The sequence below is a fragment of the Cordyceps militaris genome, assembly GCF_000225605.1.
Source record: "Cordyceps militaris CM01 unplaced genomic scaffold CCM_S00008, whole genome shotgun sequence".
Lineage (NCBI taxonomy): Eukaryota > Fungi > Ascomycota > Sordariomycetes > Hypocreales > Cordycipitaceae > Cordyceps > Cordyceps militaris.
Window position 1 is genome coordinate 98,130 of NW_006271976.1, and position 22,873 is coordinate 121,002.

Genomic DNA, 22,873 nt, shown 5'->3' on the forward strand with positions numbered 1-22,873 from the left:
ATTTATGTAACTTGCTCTCCATTTTATGGCTATATATAATTCATCTTTTTCTACAAATTCATGGTCAACAAGATAGAGTTAGCTCAAGGACCAGAATGTCACACAGGTACTCGAAAAGATTTGTTTGTTGGCCCGGGCAAGAGGCGCAGCCGAACCCCGGCCAGGAATCAGCCCAAGCGATTTTCTGGAGAATCCTACAAGGCCTCGGGCCTCAAGCCACTTAATTTTACCATGCAGCAACGTGGAACCATTTAAAAACAGTAGGATGAAAATAGACTGCAATACCATGTCGGCGGAGCAGACCTGTTCGAGGCTGTGATGGGCCCATTTCCTTATCGAGTACTTATAAACATTGCTTCAAGAACGTCATCTGCTCGAATACAACATTCTAAAACCCAAATCGCGGTCGTAATTACTTGGTTTGCACTTTGTCACTCCTCCTGTTGTCCTACAGTCATTTATTCCCTCGATACTACTACAGTGACTTTCCTTTCATCATCCCACCACTCCTTCAAAGGAGCATCCTTAGCCAGATGAGACTCCTTCCACTCCAAGCGGCTATTGCCACATTTGGGGCGCTTCCTCTCGTCAAATGTTCCTCCGGACTGATAGGAGCTCGTCAGACATCGAGCCCAGGCTACGCTGGGAGGGAAGTCGCCTGCCCAGCTCGGTGCAGCGTGTCCGGACCTCATTCTGGTAACTGGTCTCTTTACCATAACTTTGATCAGTTTCAGTCATGCAAGGAGACCCTGTTTTACCAATTTGCCCTCTATGATGCCGTCGACGACTCAGCGTCCCACCATCGCATCTATGCATGCTCATCGTATGGGCCGGACTGGGAGAATCTACCTGACTCTCCCGGTGTTTACGCCCTGCCGCCAGTTTCTGATGTCAAGGCCACTTATGAAGTTGGCTGGAACTCTACCCAGACATCACAAACAGCGTCTGACCTCCGATCTCTATTGTCACAGACGCGGCAATACCTCTCTAGCGGCTATGCTTTCAACAATGCCAGGGCTGCCTTTCTGTATGGCCAGTCCGGGAAAACAGTATTCGGACTCCGTATCGGCAAGAGTTTGCACGGCGCTGGCGTGGGTTCTCTGGCCCTGAAGATGCTGCAAGAGCAGTTGGACGACGGTGACATTACCGCTAGTACTGTGGCTATCCAGCTGTGCGGATCAACTTACGATAGTGACCATACATTCGGACTTGTTGCCACAACTCAAGGTGAATTCTCGGGCATACAGGAGACGCTCAAGTCTTGGGAAAACGGCCAATGCGCACAATTCAACAACTCCAAGCGCATCAACGGTCCCGCATACTTTACAATTCCCATGGAACTTGCTCCAAATTCTACAAATGCAACTTCGAACTGGAACCAGACTACCTCGCACAACACTAGAAGCCTGGCAGCAGGCGAGTGCCGCACCGTTCAGGTAAAGTACCTTGAAGGGTGTCCAGAACTGGCAGTCAAATGCGGCGTATCCGGCCACGACTTTGAGAGCTACAACCCCGTAAAGGACTTTTGCCGGACCCTCGTGGCCGGCCAGCACGTCTGCTGCTCGGCTGGCGAGCTGCCAGACTACCGGCCGAAGCCGAACCCAGACGGGTCATGCAAGACGTGGCTGGTGCATGGCGGCGATACGTGCGCCAGCATCGCCGCGGAGAATAGCATCACCCAATTCGAAATCCACTTCTACAACAAGAAGACCTGGGGCTGGAATGGCTGCGGCACCAACATGTGGGAGGGCACCATCATCTGCTTGACCAAGGGCACGCCTCCCATGCCGGCGCCCGTGGCCAACACGGTCTGTGGTCCCCAGGTCCCCGGAACCAAGCGCCCGACCGACGGAACGAGCATTTCAAAGCTGAATCCATGCCCGCTGAACGCGTGTTGCGATGTTTGGGGCCAGTGTGGTACCACGATCGAGTTTTGCACCGACACCGGCACCGGCCCGCCGGGCACAGCCAAGAAGGGCACGAACGGGTGCATCTCCAACTGTGGCACCGATATCGTCCGTGGTTCTGCGCCAGAGACCTTCCGCAAGATTGGCTATTTCGAAGGATACAACCTTGCGCGCAAGTGCCTCAACGTGGATGTGCGGTTGATTGACACTTCCCAGTACACGCATCTGCATTTTGGATTCGGCAGCATCGGCCCCAACTATGAGGTCTACATGCCTGATGCCCTGACCGAGTACGAGTTCAACAACTTCAAGCGCCTGACGGGCGTCAAGAGGATTCTGTCTTTTGGCGGCTGGGAATTCTCGACGAGCCCGAGCACTTACACCATCTTCCGCCAAGGCGTCACCGCCGCGAATCGCCTTAAGCTGGCCACAAACATTGCCAACTACATTAAGCAACATCATCTGGATGGTGTCGATATTGACTGGGAGTATCCTTCCGTAAGTCGAAAATTTTCTGCGTGCTTGTTGGTCTTGCTAATGTGGCTTTATCCTTGCAGGCCCCTGATATCCCCGACATCCCCGCTGGCGACAAGTCGGAAGGCTTCAACTACCTCGCTTTCCTCGCCGTGCTGAAGAATCTTCTCCCTGGCAAGTCTGTATCTATTGCTGCGCCGGCGTCCTACTGGTACCTAAAGGGCTTTCCGATCGCCCAAATGAGCAAGATTCTCGATTACATTGTTTATATGACCTACGACCTGCACGGCCAGGTAATTTCTCGCTCACATAGAAGCATCATATCTGAGGCAGTCACAAGCTAACTATTTCCAGTGGGATTCCCAAAATCGATGGTCGCAGCCTGGTTGTTCATCAGGCATGTGTCTCCGCAGCGCCGTCAACCTGACCGAGACGGTGAATGCTTTGGTCATGGTAAGTTTTTCGTAACATGAGACATTCTTGGGTGAATGCACACATTAATACTAGAGTGTACAGATTACGAAAGCTGGTGTGCCTTCCAACAAGATCGTCGTCGGTGTCACTAGCTTTGGGCGATCGTTTGGCATGGCTGACGGAGGCTGCTACGGCCCTGACTGCTTTTATACTGGTGGCCCTCAAGACTCCCACGCAAAAAAGGGTGTGTGCACCGACACGGCGGGCTACATTTCACACGCCGAGATCAAGGCAATCATAAACACGCCGAGCCGTGTGAACAAGAGCTTCCTAGATGGAAAAAGCAACAGCAATATCATGGTCTACGATGGCAATCAGTGGGTGGCATGGATGAGCCCCGAAGTCTTGAGCTACAGGACTACCGTGTACAAGGCTTTCGGCATGGGCGGCACGTCAAACTGGGCCATTGACCTGGAAAGCTACGTGGATCCGCCCCCTGGCATCAACAGCTGGCCGAGCTTCGTCATCAAGGCGAGACAAGGAAAGGACCCGTGGGACTATGGCAAGAGGCACGGAAACTGGACCGAGATCAAGTGCGACGACCGCAGCGTGGTTGACTTGCGCGGGCTGAGTCCCCAGCAACGCTGGAGTATGATGGATGCGCCGGACGCCTGGGATGACATTATTGAGGTATACAAGACTATTGACCGGAAGACGAACCGTGAGTTCTCAAAGTCCGTCTCCGACACAATCCATGCTTCTGAGCAGGCGCGCTGCGGTAGTATGACTGAACGGAACAATTGCGAGTCGATGCGGCAATGTACCGACATTGTCGGCTCCGGGACCGGTCCAGCAGGCTACGAGATCTGGAACAGTTTCGTTCTCATACATGAGGTAAGTCGGACGATTCGGTCTATCGAGTCCTCCTCGACCGTTTTATCCGTGGCATCAACTGCTCACGACACATAGATGTATGCCTCGCTCTACAGTGCGCTCCACGACGCCGGTGCAACTACCATAACGGGCGAGATGAGAGCTTTCGTCAAGACGTTTGCCCCTGTGCCGCCGCCAAAGGATGATAAAAAGTGGCTCGAGATCCTTTTGGACGTGGTCGGGCTAGGATTAACACTGGTTGCTGGCCCATTCTTCAACTCTGGTGCGTCCTTCATTTCGCTTCATTCTTTGCCTCATTGTTGCGAAGCTTGATGATGCTAACCAAAAGTTTGCTCTTTACAGTCCTGTCAAAGATGCCCTACTTCATTGCCAACGCGACAATGGCTGCCAACTTGAAAGACACGACAGTGGCACTGATTTCTGGCACCACGAGCATAGCAAAGGATCTCCTCGATGGCGAGTCTCCGTAAGCAACCCAGTTTCGAAATGAGAGCAGAGCTCTCTGCCCAACGGCCGCGGAAAAGCAACTGACGAGAAAATCCGGAATCTGCAGGGCCGGCAAATGGACCGAGGATAAGCAAGACTTTTTTGCGGCGTACATGGCACAGACGGTCGACCTGTGGACCGCCTCCGTCGAAGCCTCGGCGATGTGGCTGTTCAATGGCACGGACGAGGCCATCAGCGCGCTGACCACGATCATTTCGGACGGCAAGCTCATCGACGGCAGCAACAAGATCACTCCCAACGTCAGAGACGACTTCCAGACGGCGACCGCCCTCAAGGCGAACATGGCCAAGGCCTTTTATGCGTACGCCATCCCAGCCGTGTGGAATGCCGCCGGCGCGCACCCGTTTGTGGTTGACTCGGGCTACGCGTGCGGCACCATCGACCCTCTCGGCAGGTACATGGACGTTGGCACGATGCGCCAGACCTGGTCCTGCTACGAGGACAGGCTGTATTACCTGGCCATTCCAAAGGGCGAACCCTACAGGTACGTGATGAACCCGAAGGGCTCGTCGGTACGGGTGAGAAACAAGTTTTCGGCTCCCGCTGGCATTGGGTCCATGGGCAGTGATTTATTTGGCGGCGTGAAATTGTCTGAGATTATTACTGGGTAAGTCTTCCTGCAGCGGCGGGTTCGGTGACCCTTCCTACGCAGGCTCCAGGGGGAGCCGGGGAACCTTGCATGAGTTAAGCAATGGCTGATGCTCAAGTAGAGCCGTCCGCACCTACCGGAAGAACGGCAACATCAACGGCGCGCCCCCGGCAGACCCACGAGACAGCGTCACGATGGACGATCTCTTGAATCAGGACATTACCACCCCCGGCTTCGTCCGCATCCCCGTGTGCAGCCCCGAGGTCGCCTTTAGGGCCTGGGACGGACCTGGCGGCGTCTCGGCCCTCACGGCGCCCAACTATCCGTGCGCCGCGCTGCTGCCGGACCACTGCGGCGACTCGACCTTTGTCGACCAGACGAGCGACGCATCGCCCCTCGTTTCCGACTGCGAAACACTCATCAAGAACCTGCAAAACGGCGACGGCCAGGCGGACCACGAGGTGGAAAACGCCATTGGGAGCCAGCACCAGCTGGACCAGTACGGGAGCTGCAAGTTTGGCGTGCAGGGTAAGGGCAAGAATGGGAACATTGACTTTCACGTCGGCGGACAGGACATTGTGGACTTGATCCGCGACTCGATTAATCGGTTTGGCGGGAGCGGACGAGTAGGCGCCAAGGGGAGGATGGATTGCGACGGTACGGTGAAGAAGCAGGATGTCGAGTGGGGTTTATACTAGGTGGGTTTCTTTTTAAGGCATGGTTTGACCGTGGCCCCAAGCAGATAGACAGTGTTCTATACACCATGCACACTTCCTCTCAGGATTCACTTACAAATCTCCTAAATACCTCTACTCGGTCTTTATATCTTTTTCTTTTTATATTTATTAATTTACAGTTGGACCTTCTGGTACTTCTAGTACCTCGATAAACTTGTGAGGGCTGGAAAAACAATGGGATCGGACCGTTGCCGGCCCTTGCCCGGGTAAAAACCATCTCTCCTGCGCGCAATTCTACTGTCGCGTCTTAGATAACTGGTAGGGATCAATGGTATGTGTGTTCTCAGTAGGCAGGTCCACATTATGTCTTTTTCTTTATTTTTCTTTATTTTAGGGAAATTCTTCTCGTCTTGTTTTTGGGACCTTCTTATACGCCCCAAACCACGTCGCTATCACAAACTTATTTTTACTATTCTTTACGATGCAGTCAATAGCTTTTTCGGCGGCGACAACAGCAACGGCGTCCACAGGTCGTTTGATGTAGGTGTCATGGCCACCGGCTACCCAAGCGTTGTCACCGTCTGAAGCTCGATCAGAATGACAACTCAAAAGATCTTTGACGAAAATGCTACCTTCTGCGGCCAAGCTAAATCTCAACGGACAGGGTAACTCGATCCGTTCCTGGGGCTATCCTACGTGCTACTGGTGTTGTTAGCGATCGGTTGAATATGTTGCAAGCAATGGTGGATGGACCAACGACTTCGACACCTCGAATGCGTTCAACCCTGACGTGAGCTTCATTCTGACCACTGGATACCAAACCGTGAAATAAAGCCGAGGAGCGGAAATAAACCTATGAATTGAGGAATTTAAAAAATAAATATGAAACACATGGTATCACCCTAAAAGTGAGATGTCGAGAAGACACCATTGATTTCCTACCCCGGCCCATTACGAGGAGACTGACTATTGGCGCAGAAATCTCAGTCAAGTCTGACTAAATCGCAATCGGGAGCTGAGGATTTTCTTCAGACTTGGTCCTCTGTTGTTGGATGCTGTACACAGAGGCTGCTGGCACGACGATGGCTCAAGCAAGCACTGGCGGCTCGTGCCCATTCCATCTGGTTTCGACTAGCAACGTTTCCTCCTTAAAAATCTGGTATTATCGCTTACCCAGCATGATTCGCTCCGCTAAAAAACCATCTCTCATGCAGCTTACAAATGAAATGTAAACAAATTTGCACCTAGCCGGCCCGGCAGCTCTCTTCTGCCAGCTGGCAGCAGCTGGCAGCAGCTGGCAGCTGCGTTTGATGATAACATGATAATCTCACCTTTGCAATTTTTTTCTAATTCCTTCTCCCTCACACAACCTTCATCGCGGAGAACCTATCCTTCAATCTCACATAGAGCCGCTAATTTCCTACCTCTGTTGACCCGAAGTGGCTCACCATCAAGCAACGCCGTCAAAATGTCGAACTGGGACAACGGCCCAGTTCAGGTTGAGAGTCAATGGACCGGGAGTAACAGCAACTGGAACAGCCAGCCCGCCGGCGGCTTCAGTGGAAATGACTATGCTGCTGACAGGTAAGCTGCCCACGCTCCCTTCACGTAGTTCCTTACTAACTGAACATCAGTCATGCGTTTGACAATGGCGGAAACAATGGTGGAAACCAAGGGTAAGCTTGCATCTTGCACATCGTCCGGTTATCTTGCTAACATTGATAGGTACAATGATCAAGACGGCCCCGGCGACAATAAGTGCTTCTCGTGTGGCGAAGAAGGGTCAGTCAATCTCGAACACGATGTACATTTCCTCCATTTGACCAAGCTTCAGACACCGCAAATTCGAGTGTCCCAATGCCCCCCAGATGACCTGCAACTACTGCAAGGAGCCGGGCCATATGGCTAAGGAATGCCCAACGAAGCCCGCTATGAGCTGCAACAACTGTGGCGAAGAAGGTATGCCGTTGAGCCCCGTTCAAAATGCATCTGCTAATAAACCCAGGGCACATGAGCAAGGATTGCACAAATCCAAGGAAGATTGATCGCAGCGGCGTTGCCGACATGGACGCTGAGGCTGCATGGGAAATGATTAAACGAGCGGCAGCCGAGCAAGATGCAGAGGACGCAAAGGAAGGTATCCAGGCCTACGTGAAGGCTCTGAATGGCAGAATCACCTATCGGGAGCTCCAAGAGGCGCTCATTGATAACAAGATCAACCTGTGGCTCATCTCGACGGAGAAATCGTTGATCGAAATCTTCACAAACATGGACCTACAAGGCAACATGGGTAAGAAGTACACGATCTCTTACAGATTCTCCGACCAGCCTCAGAGACCTCGAGAGATCGAGGGTTGGCCAAAAAGCATTGAAGAGATCCTGTCTCGCCTCGACGATGCAGGCGACGTTGTCGACAGTGGAAGGCCCAAGTGTAGCAACTGCGATGAGCTTGGGCATATCGCAAAGCAGTGCCCTCAGGAAAAAGTTGTGCGCGAAGTAAAGGTCCAAACTTGCTACAACTGCAGCGGAGAAGGTCATCGAGTTCGTGATTGTCCTGAGCCTCGTAAGGATCGCTTTGCTTGCAGAAACTGCGGGTATGTCAACATGTCTCCTCGATCCCCTTATCTTTTTATCGATGTTAATGTTGGTGATAGCAAATCTGGCCATAGGGCTACCGACTGCGAGGAGGAGCCGAACCTTGACAACGTCACCTGCCGCAAATGCGAAGAGAGTAAGTCAACAATCAAATAACATGACAATATCCGCATACATGGCTGACTTGAATTAGCCGGACACTTTGCAAAGGATTGCCCCAAGGGCGGCGCCCGTGGCTGCAGAAACTGCGGCCAAGAGGGCCACTTTGCGGCCGACTGCGACCAGCCGCCGAATCTCGACAACGTTGTGTGCCGCAACTGTGAGAAGAATGGTCACTTCAGCCGTGACTGCCCGGAGCCGAAAGACTGTAAGTGTATTGTTGCGACGCTTGAACCGGTTGGACGCTAACTATAGAACAGGGTCTAAAGTCAAGTGCTCCAACTGCCAGGAGTTTGGACACACCAAAGTTCGATGCAAGCAGCCTCCGGCAGACCAGCCTGACAATGACACTGGCGGCGGTTTTGATGGAAACGCCGGTGGTGATTCTGGGGCAGGTGGCGGCTGGAACAATGGTGGTGACAGTGGCAATGGTGGTGACTACGGTCAGCAGAATTTCAGCAGTGGTGGCGGCGACGGGTGGTAAATTGCTATGTACAGCCTGGAATCTGGAGAAGGTTTTGCTTGAAGAACAATCTGCATCGAATAGTTGACGAGATTGATGAGTGAAAGTGGACAATAAAATTAGATGCTGTTGTTATACGGTGCCAACCGCCATTGACATGTATCGACGCGTTTTGCCCACGAGCGGTAGAGAAATCGGGAGCGCGTATTTTTCTTAATTTCGCTTTTACTTTTGCTTCTATTTCCATAACTTTCGTTTATTTTAATCTGTATCGTGCAGCTGTTGGAGTCGCGTCTTCAGCTTTAGTTACAGGTTGTGGCGTCAGGCATGAAGGCACACAATCCTGTTCGTTTGTTATCGAGAAGCAGGAGGCCAGAGATCGTCGGCGTGGCGCTGGGGAATTTGGTTATTAGTGGGAAGAGGGACGTATGCTGACGTCACCAGGCATTTGGACACAAGGACGGGAAAAAATTGGGGGGCGGATATGCAAGCCAAGTTGGTGAGCCTGTTTGCTTGTTCCGTAGATATTAGGGCTCAGATCTAATTATTAGAATCAAAACTTGATGAGCAACGAATGGGATGCTGTTCAGGGTTGATTACAAGGAACTTGGATATGATGCGGGCTGCGTAGCGAGTGCGCGCCAAAAAAAACAGACCTTTGAACAGACGGGCGGTGTACAGTGCCGGATCTGATGACCTCGGTAGGGGTATCATTAACATGGGCTACGGCGCTTTTCTTCTTTCCTTCTGAAAAAAACACAAACCACACAAAGGGTTAACGGTATCACAAGTGCACGTTGAAGACAGCCAAGTGGACGGAAATGGGGCAGTGATGGGAATAGATGCGAGGGCTCTGCATCGTCCAAACGTCGCCTGGGTGGGAATCATTCCTTTGGTGTTTTCGCACCACAACAAGACGAGGCGGCGGCCCAGCCAAAAGGAGCCGAAAACGAGGGTCAGCCAAGTACCTACCTACAGGGGTCAGGCAGTGACGAGGGTGGGCCGCGTGTTTGGGCACTGTGCAGAGAAGATAGACTAGACTCTGTCGGTGCGTTTTGAGCTGTGGTGGGAGAAATCAGAGGAAAGTGTCAAGGTATTGCCAGAAAATGTCAAGGTATTGCCAGATAAACATTGCCATTTTCTCAGCGATTTTTATCTGGTTGTAGAATTTTCATGTTGCGCAGCCTTGTGGGCTTTTTCGTTCTAGTTACGATGGGGGTGATGTCGGCCTTCGCACTGGGTTTGTGGCGCCCTAGGAGCAAACGGCTCGCGGCGAGTTGTGTCAGCGCTGGCAGCGATGTTGGCGCGAGAGAGGCGGAAAAAACCGTAGAAAATTTGGCGGCGTAGAAGATGGTTGGCAATTTCTGTTGAAGTAGCGACTGAATCAATGTATTGGAAATCTTGGGTGAGTTGAACCGTACCACTGCTCGGGGAAGGCATCTGGAGATGGGTTGGGGTCCCCACACAGTGTTGAACTGGGTTTGTAAGCCAAGGCGACGCGACCAGAGTGGCAATTCGCGCCATTAGTATGGAGTAGGTACGGAGTACATGGAGACTGTATGTACTCTCTGCACAGGCAGCACGTTGCTTGGACATTTGGACATTTGGTGACTGGACGGCGATTTGGTCTGAAAGTATTTCTGTAACTATGCATGTACCGATGCGCACAAGCACATGACAGCTTGAATCTATGTACCGTATACCGTGTCAAGAGACAAGAGGCAAGGTATTCCAAAAATCAAAAGCCCCCCAACCCCGGCCAGGGACCAACCCAAGACAGGACCCACTCGACAATTTTTCCTTTTCCTTCTTCCTCTTCCTCTTCCCGCCCTGCCTCACAACGTCATCTCTGACGTCTTCACCCCCCAGACCACCCAGACCCAAACTCTCGTTCGCTTCCAAACCTTTTCTGCACCCAGCCTCAAGCCCGCGAACCGGCGCCCCCCTAAATCGCGAATGCTTCTGCACGCTTTGGATGTGTGCCTGGTATTGATTTAGTCGTTTGGATCTTTTTTCTTCATTTATTTCCTTGCTCGACGCGCGCGCGCTTTGCTGCTGCCGACCGTCTTTTCTCCTGTGACGATTTTTTCTCTTGCTCGCCTGTCACCGACGAGTGTACACCAAGAGACGGAAAAAAACCACCACAAACTACGCCACCTGGATTTAAAACAAAAGAAGAATTCCGCCAGCAAATCAACTACATATTTTAGCGCTCGACTAACACTTTTTCGCGCTGCATTTCTGCGACAAGTGCGCAGGAGCTACTTTGGGTCCTTTTCACACCCTGTTCCGCTACCTTTCCCAGTCTCCTCTGACCTCATCAATCCAACCTCGTCCTCTATTTCCGCGACATTTCTTGCGCATCTTGGTCTTCCAAGTGTTCCGTTCCCCACACACACCAGTGCTTCCTAAGCCCACATTATACAACATCATCGTCATCATTTATCAACATGGGGACGTCCGCACCAGTAGCCTCGAGGGTTGACGCCAAGTCACCTGTGCGCTCTAAGAACCCCTCGCCGCCACGTCGTCCAGGTCAGTGCCGTCATTATTCTTTCCTTCCCTTCTTTAGTTCCTCGTGTTACACTCTTCACCCCCCCTGCGCGTCCATATCTGTTGCATCGCAACCGTTTGTATCTCGAGTCGCATCGCACATGCAATCGCGCTTGTCTACGACGTCATTGCATGCCCCTCGTTGCCCCCCCGCGCCGCAACGCCAAAACAGCATCGCAACCGTCCTCAACAATAATCACATAATCACATGTACTGACCCCCCTCGTCCCCCATAGACGCAAAGTCCGACCCGACATCCAAACCCGACGCTGCGTCCAATGCTTCAATCGCGAAACCTCTCGCCCCCCCTCCCCGACCCGGCCAACAAGGAAACAACACTCCAGACTACTTTGCGCCCCAGCCTGGCGGCTCCCTCAGCCTGGAGCCCAATCCCTTTGAGCAGTCCTTTGGAGGAGGTGGTCCCGAGACGCCCGGAGGCACCAAGTTGCCCTCTGTCGCGGCCTTGACCTCGCCCTCTTCTCTTCTGCCCGGCACTGGTACGACACCTTTCAACTGGGGCCCAGGTTCTCTGCGCACCGGTCCCCTTAGTCCTGCCATGCTGTCCGGCCCGGCTACCGATTACTTCACGGAAGGTCACCTTCGCGGCGGCTTTCCCACTCCCAACGAGTCCTCGTTGCGGTCTGGCTTGACCCCTGGCGGCAGTGGTTCCATGTTCCCCGCGCCAAGTCCTAACTCCCAAGCTCTCTTTGCTCAGCTCGCCAGCGGCGGCGCCACCCCCAGTACGCTCGACTTTCATCGCACGGCTTTGAGTGCCGCTGCCAAGCGCGAACAACATAATCAGTCACATAATCAACAACAGGCCGTGCAAGCGCAGTCGCAAGCCGCGGCGCAGCAGCCAGCCACCACACAACCCCAAGACATGTCCAACGGCACAATAGTCAAGGATGAGGCCAAGCCCTCTTCGGGTCCGTTTAATGGCCATGACAACGACGCTGCAAATGGTCTCTATCTGCTTGCCCGCGGCAGGGAAGGGCTGAGCCCTTCTGCGCACCACGCACATCCTGCCTTAGCAGCCGTACCAAAGGCCAATGCCAACACAGTTCAGCACGTCCGTGGTGCCAGTGAGGCCACCAACGGCTCCGAGGAAAATGACGACGCGAAACCTGCCCGCGGTAGAGGCAAGAAGACACCAGCCAACAATCGCAGAAAGGCCGATGAGCCTCCTGCCAAGGCGCCACCGGCCAAGAAAAACAAGGGGGCCGCCTTTCCTCCTCCGCCTAGTGAACCATCCGATGTCTCTGAAGACGAGGATGATAACGACCCTTCCAAACCCAAGATGACTGACGAGGAAAAGCGGAAGAACTTTTTGGAACGCAATCGGTACGTTTGTCCCTGCTATATAGCACAAGCGCAGACTTCTAACTGATATAGGGTTGCTGCTTTGAAATGTCGGCAACGCAAGAAGCAATGGCTAGCCAATCTTCAGTCCAAGGTTGAGATGTTTAGCAGCGAGAATGATGCGTTGACATCTCAAATCACTCAGCTCCGCGAGGAAGTGGTCAACCTCAAGACTCTATTGCTCGCTCACAAGGACTGCCCCGTTACCCAGCAGCAGGGCATTCAGGGAGCCTATATGCAGCCGGTTATGGAACCTTTTCCGAATCCGCAGATGAACCCTTACGTCATGTCTGGGCCCATGTCTAACCAGCAGCAGGTCATGGCTGGCCAAGGCGTCCCGCGCCGATTCTCCTAGTTGATATACTGCTCCTCTATGACCCTTGCGCAAAGCTGCATTTCGATGCTATCAGTCATGTTGCAATATCCCTTTTCATGGATGACTGGCAGGTCTTGTCTCGTTGGCAAAGCGCGGGGTCGCATCAGGAGCAGGCCCAGTTATGATTGCTGATGCCTCTTTGTTCTTTTTCTGCTTTGCAGTTACACTTTTTCTGTATCACTTTTTTTTAGGTTGAAGAGACGTATCGTTTGCGTATACTCTTCGTCGTGGTTTGGTACGCGGTCAGTCAACGGCGGGCTATACGAGCCACGTTGCTACTGACGCGCTGAGTTGATGTTTTTTATCTGTTCCTGGCGATGAGAATATTGTCGCAATTTCCCTTGTACGTACGTACATTATTTATCGGATGTTTTGACGGCCCGGATGAGGCCGCATCAAAAGGAGTCGGCCGGGTGGTTCTGGCCTCGGCGTTGGGGATTTCTATACGTTGCGCCTTCGGGTTAGCTGTAAGACTCTGCAGGATGTATACGAGTAGTAGCTAGACCATATGCTACATAACATAGAAACGATCTCATTCATGCGCATTTTAATGCGATGAACTGTTCTACATATATTACAGCCCTTGACCGCCTACATGATAGTAGTTATTGACTTATTAAATGCCTGTCCAAGCCCATTGAGGTTGGTGGAGGGGCGTTTCCCGAAACGGACTAGCGCACCGAGTGGGAATTGTCGCTCACCTCCAAAGGTAAACAAGGACGCCGCTTGCCACCACCACCTTTTTGAAGTGTAACCGTTTTCGCGACTCATCGGCCCCCCAGACGAAAATTCATAAAAACGCACGAATCTCCCTTTGCACACGTCCATTCGACACGACTCAATCGCAGGGCCTTTGCTCGAGCTTACGCGGCTCTCAAGGGTGGGCCGACCTGCGACTTTTTCCTCCCATCGATACGCGCCGGGCCGAAACGCGACCACGGCCCGGAAAACGCTCACAACGAATTCGCAAACCGCGTACAGAGGGCGGCCGACGCCTACCCGCGTCCCCATGCCGCTGCGATAAATAAAACAACCACATTTTGAACAGACGTTTTATCCATGACGACGCTTGTGGCTATTCGAACATTGCCGCTTGACCTGAGCATGAGCAAACAACCCGACCGCCGGACAGGCAAGCGTCTAGCTGGTGAGCAGTCTCCAGCGCGACGCGTGGCCACGACGACGGTGATGCTAACTAGGGAGGACGCAGCAGCCGCAGAGGATTTGGAAGATGACGACGGCTTTGTGTTTACGCGCAAGGCGAAGAAGCAAAGGACGGACGAGGTGGCGGCGGCAGCGGCCGCGCCGCCCGTGAGACGGTCGCCGCGGAACAAGCCCGTGGCTACGGAGAGCGGCACGACGACGACAACGACAACGACGCATAAGAAGCCGATGGCCGCGCCGTCGCCCTCGCGCGATGCGGACCGCAGAAGGAGGGAAGCCAAAGCCGCCCGCGCCACCACCGCCGCCGACGACCGTAAGCCGAGCCGACGCGACGGCAACGCCAACAAAGATGCAGAGCCCTCTAGAGACAGCCTACCATCACCACCGCGCGGCACGACGACGATTGCGCTGCCCACGAGCGACACGCCCGTGATAGACCGCAACAAGGCGATGCGCAAAAAGGCCGCCGAGGGCGATGGCGGTGCCGGCGCCTCACCGCGGTCGTTGTCGAGCGGTAGCAACGGCAGCAATGGCAGCAAGAATCACAGGCGCAGCTCGCTGGGGACGCGCGGCCGCCGCGCGAGCACGCTGATTGAGAGCGGGCAGACGGCGCTGCCGCACCGCGACCTGGACGCGCAGGACTTTTACAAGCACATCGCGTCCGAGGGGCTGCCAGAACCGCTACGGATGAAGCAGCTGTTGACGTGGTGTGGCGAGAGAGCGCTGCCGGCGAAACCAAAGCAGGGCGTGCCTAGCACGGATCCTTCACTAGGAGGTATGTTTTTTTGCAGGAGATGTGGTTTTTAGTAGGAGGGCAGGCTTGGCTAACTGGAGAGAATAGCGCGTGCGATTCTGGACGAGTTACTCAAAGAGTTTTCGACGAGGCCGGAATTTACGAATTGGCTGGCAAGGGATGAGAGTGTGGCGCCGGCGGCAAGGGTGCTGCGGCCGAATCCACGAAATATAGAGCTCGACAAGAAGAGGGCTTCCTTGGAAGCGCGAATACAAAGGTAGCCTTCCCCCCGCCTCCGCCACCGAAACGCGCATGGAATCAAAGACTAACACTAGACACGCAGACTACAAGAAGAAAAGAATGCGTGGTTATCAATACAAAAACCACCCCCGGAACAGCCCCAACTATCCCCCCCCCTCGCCGTCCTCCTCCCCTGCGCTCCCCGCCATCGACCTGCTCGACGCCGACGAGGGGCGTATTCACCGGTACCTCGCCGCGGAGCTAGCGCCCGCGGCGCAGGCACGCGCGCAGGCCCTGACCCGCCTGCAGGCCGTGCAGGCGACGCTCGAGTGGGAGGCGGACCAGCTCGCCGACGGCGTGCACAAGCTGGCGCAGCGCGTGCGCGTGGCCGGGCGGCAGGCCGACGCGGTGCTGCGCGCCGCCGCCGCGCGCTTGAAGCGCAGGGAGGACAGGGAGAGGACCGCCGCGGGCACAAAGGAGATGCCGCTGATGGAGGTCCTCCGGAGCCTAGGCCGTTTATTGCCCGAACGAGGTGGCGGTCCCGACGTATAGCGCTTCGTGGGGGCCGGGGGCGTGTTTCTTTTTTCGTCTTCTTTTTGTTATATACCTCCGCTGGGACAAGAACAACTTGCGGGACATGGCGGGATTCAGCGTTATTTTTTTGTTGAAAAAGACTTGCAGATTTTTTTTTATCGGGGCGCTTTCTTGCTGCAAGGAGCATATATACAGGCTAGGTGTTTTCTTTTTCTTTTTTTTTGTTATTTGGGAGGGGGGGGCAAAGCATGACCACCGCGTCTGTGCATTTTGGGCGTTTATGGACGGACATGAAATCATGTGGACGGGAGAATTAGGACAAACAGGTTTATGAAATGAAAGAAGAGAGCGGTGGTGGACGCTGCGTGTATTGTCCACGACAAGCTATGGGATCTTGAGGGTGTGATGCTGGCGTGAAAACTGTTGATGGCTTGACAAAGTTCAACTGTTATTGGGATACATGTTTCGTGTATATACATGCCAAGTCACCAGAATCTCCTCGACAGGAGTAAACCCATCATCTTGACAAAGTTCAAGTATTAAACCGTGTTCCATCTAAGTGTATTATACAAGACCGTTACCTCATCCGTCATTTCTTTCACGGACGAGCAGGCCCCTCCCGGCTCACGCAAAGTCCGACTCCTTCAGCGCCGGCATGAACGCCATACCCTTGCCGTCGCCGCCATCCACGCTCTTATCCCGGACATGCGCGCGCAGCAGCGCGAGCACCTCGCTGTCGGCCCAGCGCTGCGGCACGGGGCGGTACGCGGGCTTGAAGGTGCCGACCGTCTGCGCCCACTCGCCGGTTCCGGGCGCGCGCTTCATCACGACGCCGCTCTCCTGGGCGTCAGCAGCGCCCGGTTCCTCGGCAGAGGCCCTGGCGGCATCGACTTCTGCTGGCGTGGCCGCGCCGGCGGACGCGGGCGAGCTGGCAACGGACGGGTTCGTCGACGACGACGGCTCGTGCTGCGTCGCCCAGTAGTAAATGTCCCAGTCGTTTTCGTCGAGGAACAGGTCGTACTCGGTCAGCTGCGCCGACGTCATGGTGGGCAGGTGCTGAGCGGCAAACGTGGACAGGACGAGGTCAGATTCGAGGATGCCGCGTTTGCGAGACTGGTCTGTTTTTTTCTGGTCAGTACCGTTTTTTTTCCTCCGGAAAGGAACGTACACAGCAGCCGCGCCCGCTTCGTCGCGTCCGTCTCGCCGACGCGCCGCAGAGGCTCGACGCGGAACGTGGCCCCGTGCAGCTCCCCGACGGCCAGCTCGCCGGTCGGCTCCGGGTCGGCGCGCAGTCGCGGCATGCGCGCGCTGCCGTAGGCGTCGGACGGCACGGCCATGCAGCGCGCGGCGGGGAGGGAGAGCGCCCGGCGCGGCGGCTGTGTGCGCACGGCGTGGCGCGCGGCGGGACGGAGAATGGCGAGGGGATTCATTGTGTGTGTGTGGTTGATGGGTGGTGATGGAAAAGAAGCGGATGGGGAGAGAGGGTCGGTTGGGTTGGGGATCGAGAGGCAAGAAGCCGAGGACCGATGGGTGGCGGCGACCCGCTTTGCCCCGTGCCGTGCAAATTGGATGATGAGATGGAGATGAAAGAGGTGTTAATTGGGACACTAATCAAGATGATTTATTATAGCGTGTAGTGGCCGATGCATGTCAGGTTTTCCAATCTGCTATTCTCCGTTTTATCGACTCACACGTACTGTCATCAGAAAATGAGACAAAGGGGAAATAAAACACCAATTTTTCTGATTGAAAGTCAACTAATTCGTACCTCAGTACGGTCGACCTGCGTGTAGGGTAGGTGGACAGCACGAGCATCCGCACATCTACACAGCTAGATCACGAACGTCATGAAAAGAACACCTACATCATTATTTACATAATTATTGTTATTAATTCATAATGCTGATAACTCTCTGACTTGATACCTAGTAGAGAATAGACCGACCAAACGGCGACGCAGCAAGTGCTGCATTGCATTTAGAACCACAGGGTAGCGTAGCGGGAGGACCCTGATATCCTACGTCTCCGCCTGCGACAGTCCACGGGCAGCGAGCACTTACAAAACGCACGTCTTAAACACCGGATGAAATTGAAAGTGGCATCTCTTTGGCGCTCTACAGTTCCTCTTCCAATCACTGCGCCAAATGCTGACTGGTCTCCCATGCATGCCATCCTGCAGGGTTGCAGCCAGTGCATGTTCTTACCAGATACAACCACCCATCTAGAAGAAGGGTGGTAAATCCAACCCCGAAATTGGCTGTAATATACCCATTACGCCTGTCTGTCGTTGTCTTTCTGTCCCCCACCACCAAGTACGGCATCTCAGACCCGAGTCTGACAGCCACGATCGCTACCTGCCTAGTTGGGCAACGGCGATCCGTCGCATTCTTGTCGGAAGCAAAGCCGCCCCCGTTTCTCGCCGTGGTGTGTAGGAAGCTGTCGGTGTATATCACTATGTAACGTTCATGCCAACGATTGCGTAGCGGAATGTATATTGATGTCTTGCTCATGCTCATGTAACGGCACGGTGCCATCTGGGACATGCCTCGCGAGGATCCTCGGCTTTGGGATGACGACGATATAAGTCGCAATTTTCTTGTCATTTGGTATGAAAACCACACCATCTCTCTCCGACTTGGTGACTTGAAGTGGCAGTCTCCTTGTATATACTTGATTCGCCCTCGCGCATATTTCACCTCGTCTTGTACATATTGCCCATTTTACCCCCTCACTCCTTTATATAGCATCTTCACTCACAATGTTTCGTCGCATCCTACTCGCGGTGATCGTTTTGAGCACCTTTGCCGCGGCCGTTCCCACGCAGATCCCACCCCGCGCCGCCCGCGGAAAGCTGACCGTGTACTGGGGCGCCGAAGACTCCAGCACCACCCTGGACAATGTCTGCAGCGACCCCTCGTACGACATTGTTAACCTCGCCTTTCTGAGCTACTTTTTCAGAGACGGCGGGTATCCCCAGCTCAGCATCAGCACGCTCGGCGGCCCGTCGCCCGCCCAGCAGGCGGCAGGCGCGACGTCCCTGCAGGACGGCGCCGAGCTGGTGCCGGCTCTCCGAAAGTGCCAGCGGAGCGGAAAGCGCGTCATACTCAGCATGGGTGGCGCGCAAGAGTACGCAGACGTGACGCTCAAGGATGACGCGCAGGGCGAGCATATTGCGCAGACGGTCTGGGACCTGTTCCTCGGCGGCACCAATAATGCGGCGCTTCGCCCCTTTGGAAGCGTGAAGCTGGACGGCGTGGATTTGGGTAAGTAGATAACGAACTCTGTCTTACTGGTCTCTGATATGTTGTAGACAACGAGTCTGCAAACCCCACGGGCTACGTCGCCATGACGAAAAAGTTCCGCAGCCTCATGAACGCCGACGCCAGCAAGCAGTACTTTCTCACGGCAGCGCCGCAATGCCCCTTTCCAGATGCGTCGGAGCCTCTTGATGTGGTGCAGCTGCTCGACTACGTGTGGGTGCAGTTTTACAACAACGGAGACTGCAACATTGCCCAGTCGGGCTTCAACGACGCCGTGCGGACCTGGAGTCGAGGCATCGGCAACGCCACGCTCTTCATCGGCGCCTTGGCCAGTGGCGCAGACGGAGACCAAGGGTTCGTGGATGCTAGCACGTTCAATTCGGCGATTGAGGGGGTGAAAGCTATGAATTTGCCCAACTATGGCGGTGCCATGCTCTGGGAAGCTCAGTTGGCGGTCAATAACGGCAACTACCAGACACAAATCCGAGGCTCTCTGTAAAGCGGATGGTCAAGAAGTCAAAGGAATTGTACATATGAAAGTTTTACGAAAAGTAGGCTGTGAATACGAGTATTTTTGATGTACCATCTTACTACTGGCGCCGAAGCTGCAACTAGATGGCTTAGTGGCAGCCCTCACACATAGATGCGCAAGACAGACGAGACTTCTCCGAGAGTAATGTGTACATAATAGATATTGCGGCCCTTGGTACATTATGGTGGATGAAATATTCTATTGCACGATGCTAGTGTCGCCGACGGGGCATTTGTCGTCCAGACTCGTACTACATTGAAGCCGGCCAAGAAGCCCCCCATTGCGGGCCAGCCTAATGTTCTGGTCTTCGGTTTAAAATATTACGAATATTCTATTATTAGACAGAAATTCTATGACGTCTAAGAAACTGTCCAATTCAGAAGTTAACCTATGTTGGCAGAGCAACGCTGCTTTGACGGCATGGCAATGGCAACGAGACTTAAACTCAGGGTTCGGAGCATATAATAGGGCCATGTAGCCACGCAGAACCACATCTCTCCAACAATCCAGCAGCCAGAAATTGCTTTCAACATGCGCATCACTTCCTACCTTTCTGCCTTGCTGGCCTTCACCACCACCGGCGTCGTGGGGAAAAATGTCATCGGCTACTACCCGTCGTGGAAGAAGCACCACGCCGACGCGATGGACCTGAGACTGTACACGCACATCAACTTTGCCTTTGCCATTCCCGCCCGCGACGGCGGCCTTTTCTTTGAAGGCGACTGGTTCCTGCTGCAAGTCGTCTCGAGCCTCCACAGCAAGGGCGTCAAGGCCATGCTGTCCGTTGGCGGCTGGACGGGCTCCAAGCACTTTTCGCCGATCCTCAAGGACGCGGCCGCCAGCGCCAGCCTGATCCGCAACATTGTCCGCTACATGCAGAGATACGACCTGGACGGCGTGGACCTCGACTGGGAGTACCCGGGCCGTCTGGGCAACAGCTGCAACGCGTTCGACGCCGAGGCGGACGCGCGCAACTACCTCGCCTTCCTGCGGGCGCTGCGGCAGCAGATGGAGGTGGCGTTTGGCCCGGGCCGCAAGCTGCTCACGCTCGCGCTGCGCGTGGAGCCGTTTGACGGCCCGGACGGGCGGCCGCTCGCCGACGTCGCCGCGTTCGCCGCCGTGGCCGACTTTGGCAGCCTCATGCAGTTTGACGTCAACGGCGGCTGGAACCGCACGACCGGGCCGCTGGCGCCGCTGAGGTGCGAGCGCGGAAAGGGGCTGCAGGTGTCGTTTGTGTCGGCCATTGACGCCTGGGTGAGGGCCGGGTGGCCCGCCAACAAGCTCAATGCCGGATACGCCTTTTACGGCCGCTCGACGACGGCGCTCGCCGACATGATGCTGGATCCCACCAACCAGTACCAGCCGCAGGCGAAAACAGTGCCGCTCGGGGACAGCGAGGATGCCCCGTGGCACGATGCGTGCGCGGGCACGACCGCAAACTCGGGCATCTGGCAGTGGAAGCACATGATGAAGCAAGGCGTGCTCAGCAGCCCGACGAAGGCCAAAGAGCCGTGGGTCCGCCAGTGGGATAATACGTCGCAGACGCCGTGGGTGTTTAATCCGGAGACCAGGGTTTTCATCTCGTACGACGATCCGCAGAGTCTCCAGGTCAAGGTCGACTATGCGGCGTCCAGGGGTCTGGCTGGCGCCATGGTTTGGTCGCTCAACATGGACGCTCCGTCTAATACTCTACTGAACGTCCTTCGGGGTAGCTGAGCGCCTGATAATATACCCAGAGCTAGCCCAAGGTATTGGTACAGATACACGTTCATTTTCGGGATACAGGAAACGTACTTTGATCTATACCTGCTCTGGACTCTACTAGAGCTCTGGTTGGGGAATGTCAGCATTTTACAGTTTCAGGTTGTCCAATCGCGGCAACGAGCGTGTTTCTCCCGTGAGAAAAGTCAGAAAAGTCGACGCTGATATTTCTGGTTGGTTTCTGGAAATAGCGCCTTTGCCTCATGGCCGGAAACTTGACTCACCGCTTACACCAACGGCTCTGACCCGAACGATTGCGGCGCCTGTAGGCAGCAGCGTAACAATCGTCTTAATTAGTACCATACAGGCATGACCTTTTCATTGAACGTAAATTTCATTGAATACTTTCCTAATACAAAATTTTCGTTCTGGTAGTTTCGCTATCTTTCTGGTTTTTTTATTGGCTTCACTTACACCGACTGTAGCACCGAGACGTCATCCGTTGCCCCTCTTGGTCGTTGCCCCTCCAAGCTCATCCCCACGCTGCCCAAACACGAACCCCTCAACATAACCAACCGCCTGCACCTTGCCCATGACAAAGACGCTGAAAGATGGCTACCCCCTCGATTACCATTAGCAAGATTCTGGCTGCGGCTCCAGCCACCACCCGTGGCCAGCCTACGCCGCTGTCCACGGACAGCAAGGGACAGCGCATAGCTTACGCGGTCAGTTCCCGGGACCTGCTTCAGAGCCGTCTGCGGCAGATACTGTCCGCCGAATCCCTACTGACGCTACTTCTAGTCTGGCAAATCCATATTTGTCCGATCCATCGACTCGCCCGACGACTGCAAGGAATACACGGGCCACACGGCCGCGACGACCGTAGCGCGCTTCGCCCCCAACGGTTTCAAAATCGCCAGCGGCGACGCCGCGGGCACGCTGCGCGTCTGGGAGCCCGAAAACATTGGCCACGCTGGCAAGGAGTACAGCATCATCTCCGGCCGCCTCCACGACATTGCGTGGGACGGCGAGTCGCAGCGCCTCATCGCCGTCGGCGACGGCCGCGAGCAGTTTGGCCGCTGCATCACGGCCGACAGCGGCAACTCGGTCGGCGAGGTCATTGGCCACAACAAGGCCGTCAACGCGGTCGCGATGAAGGCCCAGCGACCGTTCCGCGCCGCCACCGTCGGCGACGACGGCAACATGGTCTTTTACCACGGCGCGCCGTACAAGTTCAACGACAAGAGCACCCAGCACAAGGGCTTCGTCTTTGGCGCCGCGTACGCCCCGGACGGGAGCGCGCTGGTCACCGTCGGCGCGGATAAGCGCATACAGCTGTACGATGGCAAGACGGGCGAGCCGAGCAAGCAGATTGGCGAGGGCGAACATACTGGTTCCATCTTTGCCGTGTCGTGGTCGCAGGACGGCAAGAAGATTGCTACGGCGAGTGCGGATCAGAGCGTCAAGGTCTGGGACGTTGAGTCGGGCAAGGTCACACAGAGCTGGAAGTTTGGCAATGGTGTCAGTGTCAGCGATCAGCAAGTTGGTGTTGTCATTCCTCATGGCCGCAGTGACGGCCTTATTATTAGCCTGAACCTGCGAGGCGAGCTTACATATCTACAAGAGGGCAAGGATGAGCCCGTGAGAGTGATTCAGGGCCATGACAAGGGCATCACTACCCTGATTCGCACGTCGGACAACAAGGGTGCGGCGTTGTGGAGTGGTAGCTTTGACGGGAGGGT

General features: G+C 54.8%; 7 protein-coding genes across 7 annotated transcripts; 6 read left to right on the top strand and 1 right to left on the bottom strand.

Annotated features, from left to right (window-relative positions):
* Positions 1–533: 533 nt before the first annotated feature.
* CCM_09122 (Glycoside hydrolase) lies at positions 534–5,483 on the top strand (the record flags this gene model as incomplete). Its single annotated transcript, XM_006674256.1, has 8 exons — positions 534–2,405; positions 2,465–2,674; positions 2,736–2,834; positions 2,898–3,689; positions 3,765–3,951; positions 4,032–4,155; positions 4,243–4,803; positions 4,907–5,483. 8 exons carry the CDS (start codon positions 534–536, stop codon positions 5,481–5,483), a joined length of 4,422 nt encoding a protein of 1,473 aa, XP_006674319.1.
* Positions 5,484–6,930: 1,447 nt separating this feature from the next.
* On the top strand, positions 6,931–8,700 carry CCM_09123 (zinc knuckle transcription factor (CnjB), putative; the record flags this gene model as incomplete). Its single annotated transcript, XM_006674257.1, has 7 exons — positions 6,931–7,046; positions 7,097–7,138; positions 7,188–7,244; positions 7,297–7,421; positions 7,468–8,193; positions 8,251–8,424; positions 8,477–8,700. 7 exons carry the CDS (start codon positions 6,931–6,933, stop codon positions 8,698–8,700), a joined length of 1,464 nt encoding a protein of 487 aa, XP_006674320.1.
* A 2,429-nt stretch (positions 8,701–11,129) lies between these two features.
* On the top strand, positions 11,130–12,946 carry CCM_09124 (bZIP transcription factor (AtfA), putative; the record flags this gene model as incomplete). Its single annotated transcript, XM_006674258.1, has 3 exons — positions 11,130–11,214; positions 11,469–12,573; positions 12,625–12,946. 3 exons carry the CDS (start codon positions 11,130–11,132, stop codon positions 12,944–12,946), a joined length of 1,512 nt encoding a protein of 503 aa, XP_006674321.1.
* A 1,080-nt stretch (positions 12,947–14,026) lies between these two features.
* Positions 14,027–15,656, top strand: CCM_09125 (Mis12-Mtw1 protein, putative; the record flags this gene model as incomplete). The annotated part of the gene is made up of 3 exons (XM_006674259.1): positions 14,027–14,906; positions 14,973–15,141; positions 15,263–15,656. The coding sequence occupies 3 exons, from the start codon at positions 14,027–14,029 to the stop codon at positions 15,654–15,656; spliced, it is 1,443 nt and encodes a 480-aa protein (XP_006674322.1).
* Positions 15,657–16,262: 606 nt separating this feature from the next.
* CCM_09126 (TPR repeat protein) lies at positions 16,263–17,068 on the bottom strand (the record flags this gene model as incomplete). Its single annotated transcript, XM_006674260.1, has 2 exons — positions 16,263–16,756; positions 16,807–17,068. The coding sequence occupies 2 exons, from the start codon at positions 17,066–17,068 to the stop codon at positions 16,263–16,265; spliced, it is 756 nt and encodes a 251-aa protein (XP_006674323.1).
* Positions 17,069–18,396: 1,328 nt separating this feature from the next.
* CCM_09127 (chitinase 1 precursor, putative) lies at positions 18,397–19,397 on the top strand (the record flags this gene model as incomplete). The annotated part of the gene is made up of 2 exons (XM_006674261.1): positions 18,397–18,901; positions 18,949–19,397. The coding sequence occupies 2 exons, from the start codon at positions 18,397–18,399 to the stop codon at positions 19,395–19,397; spliced, it is 954 nt and encodes a 317-aa protein (XP_006674324.1).
* Positions 19,398–19,961: 564 nt separating this feature from the next.
* CCM_09128 (chitinase) lies at positions 19,962–21,146 on the top strand (the record flags this gene model as incomplete). The annotated part of the gene is made up of 1 exon (XM_006674262.1): positions 19,962–21,146. The coding sequence occupies one exon, from the start codon at positions 19,962–19,964 to the stop codon at positions 21,144–21,146; it is 1,185 nt and encodes a 394-aa protein (XP_006674325.1).
* Positions 21,147–22,873: the final 1,727 nt, after the last annotated feature.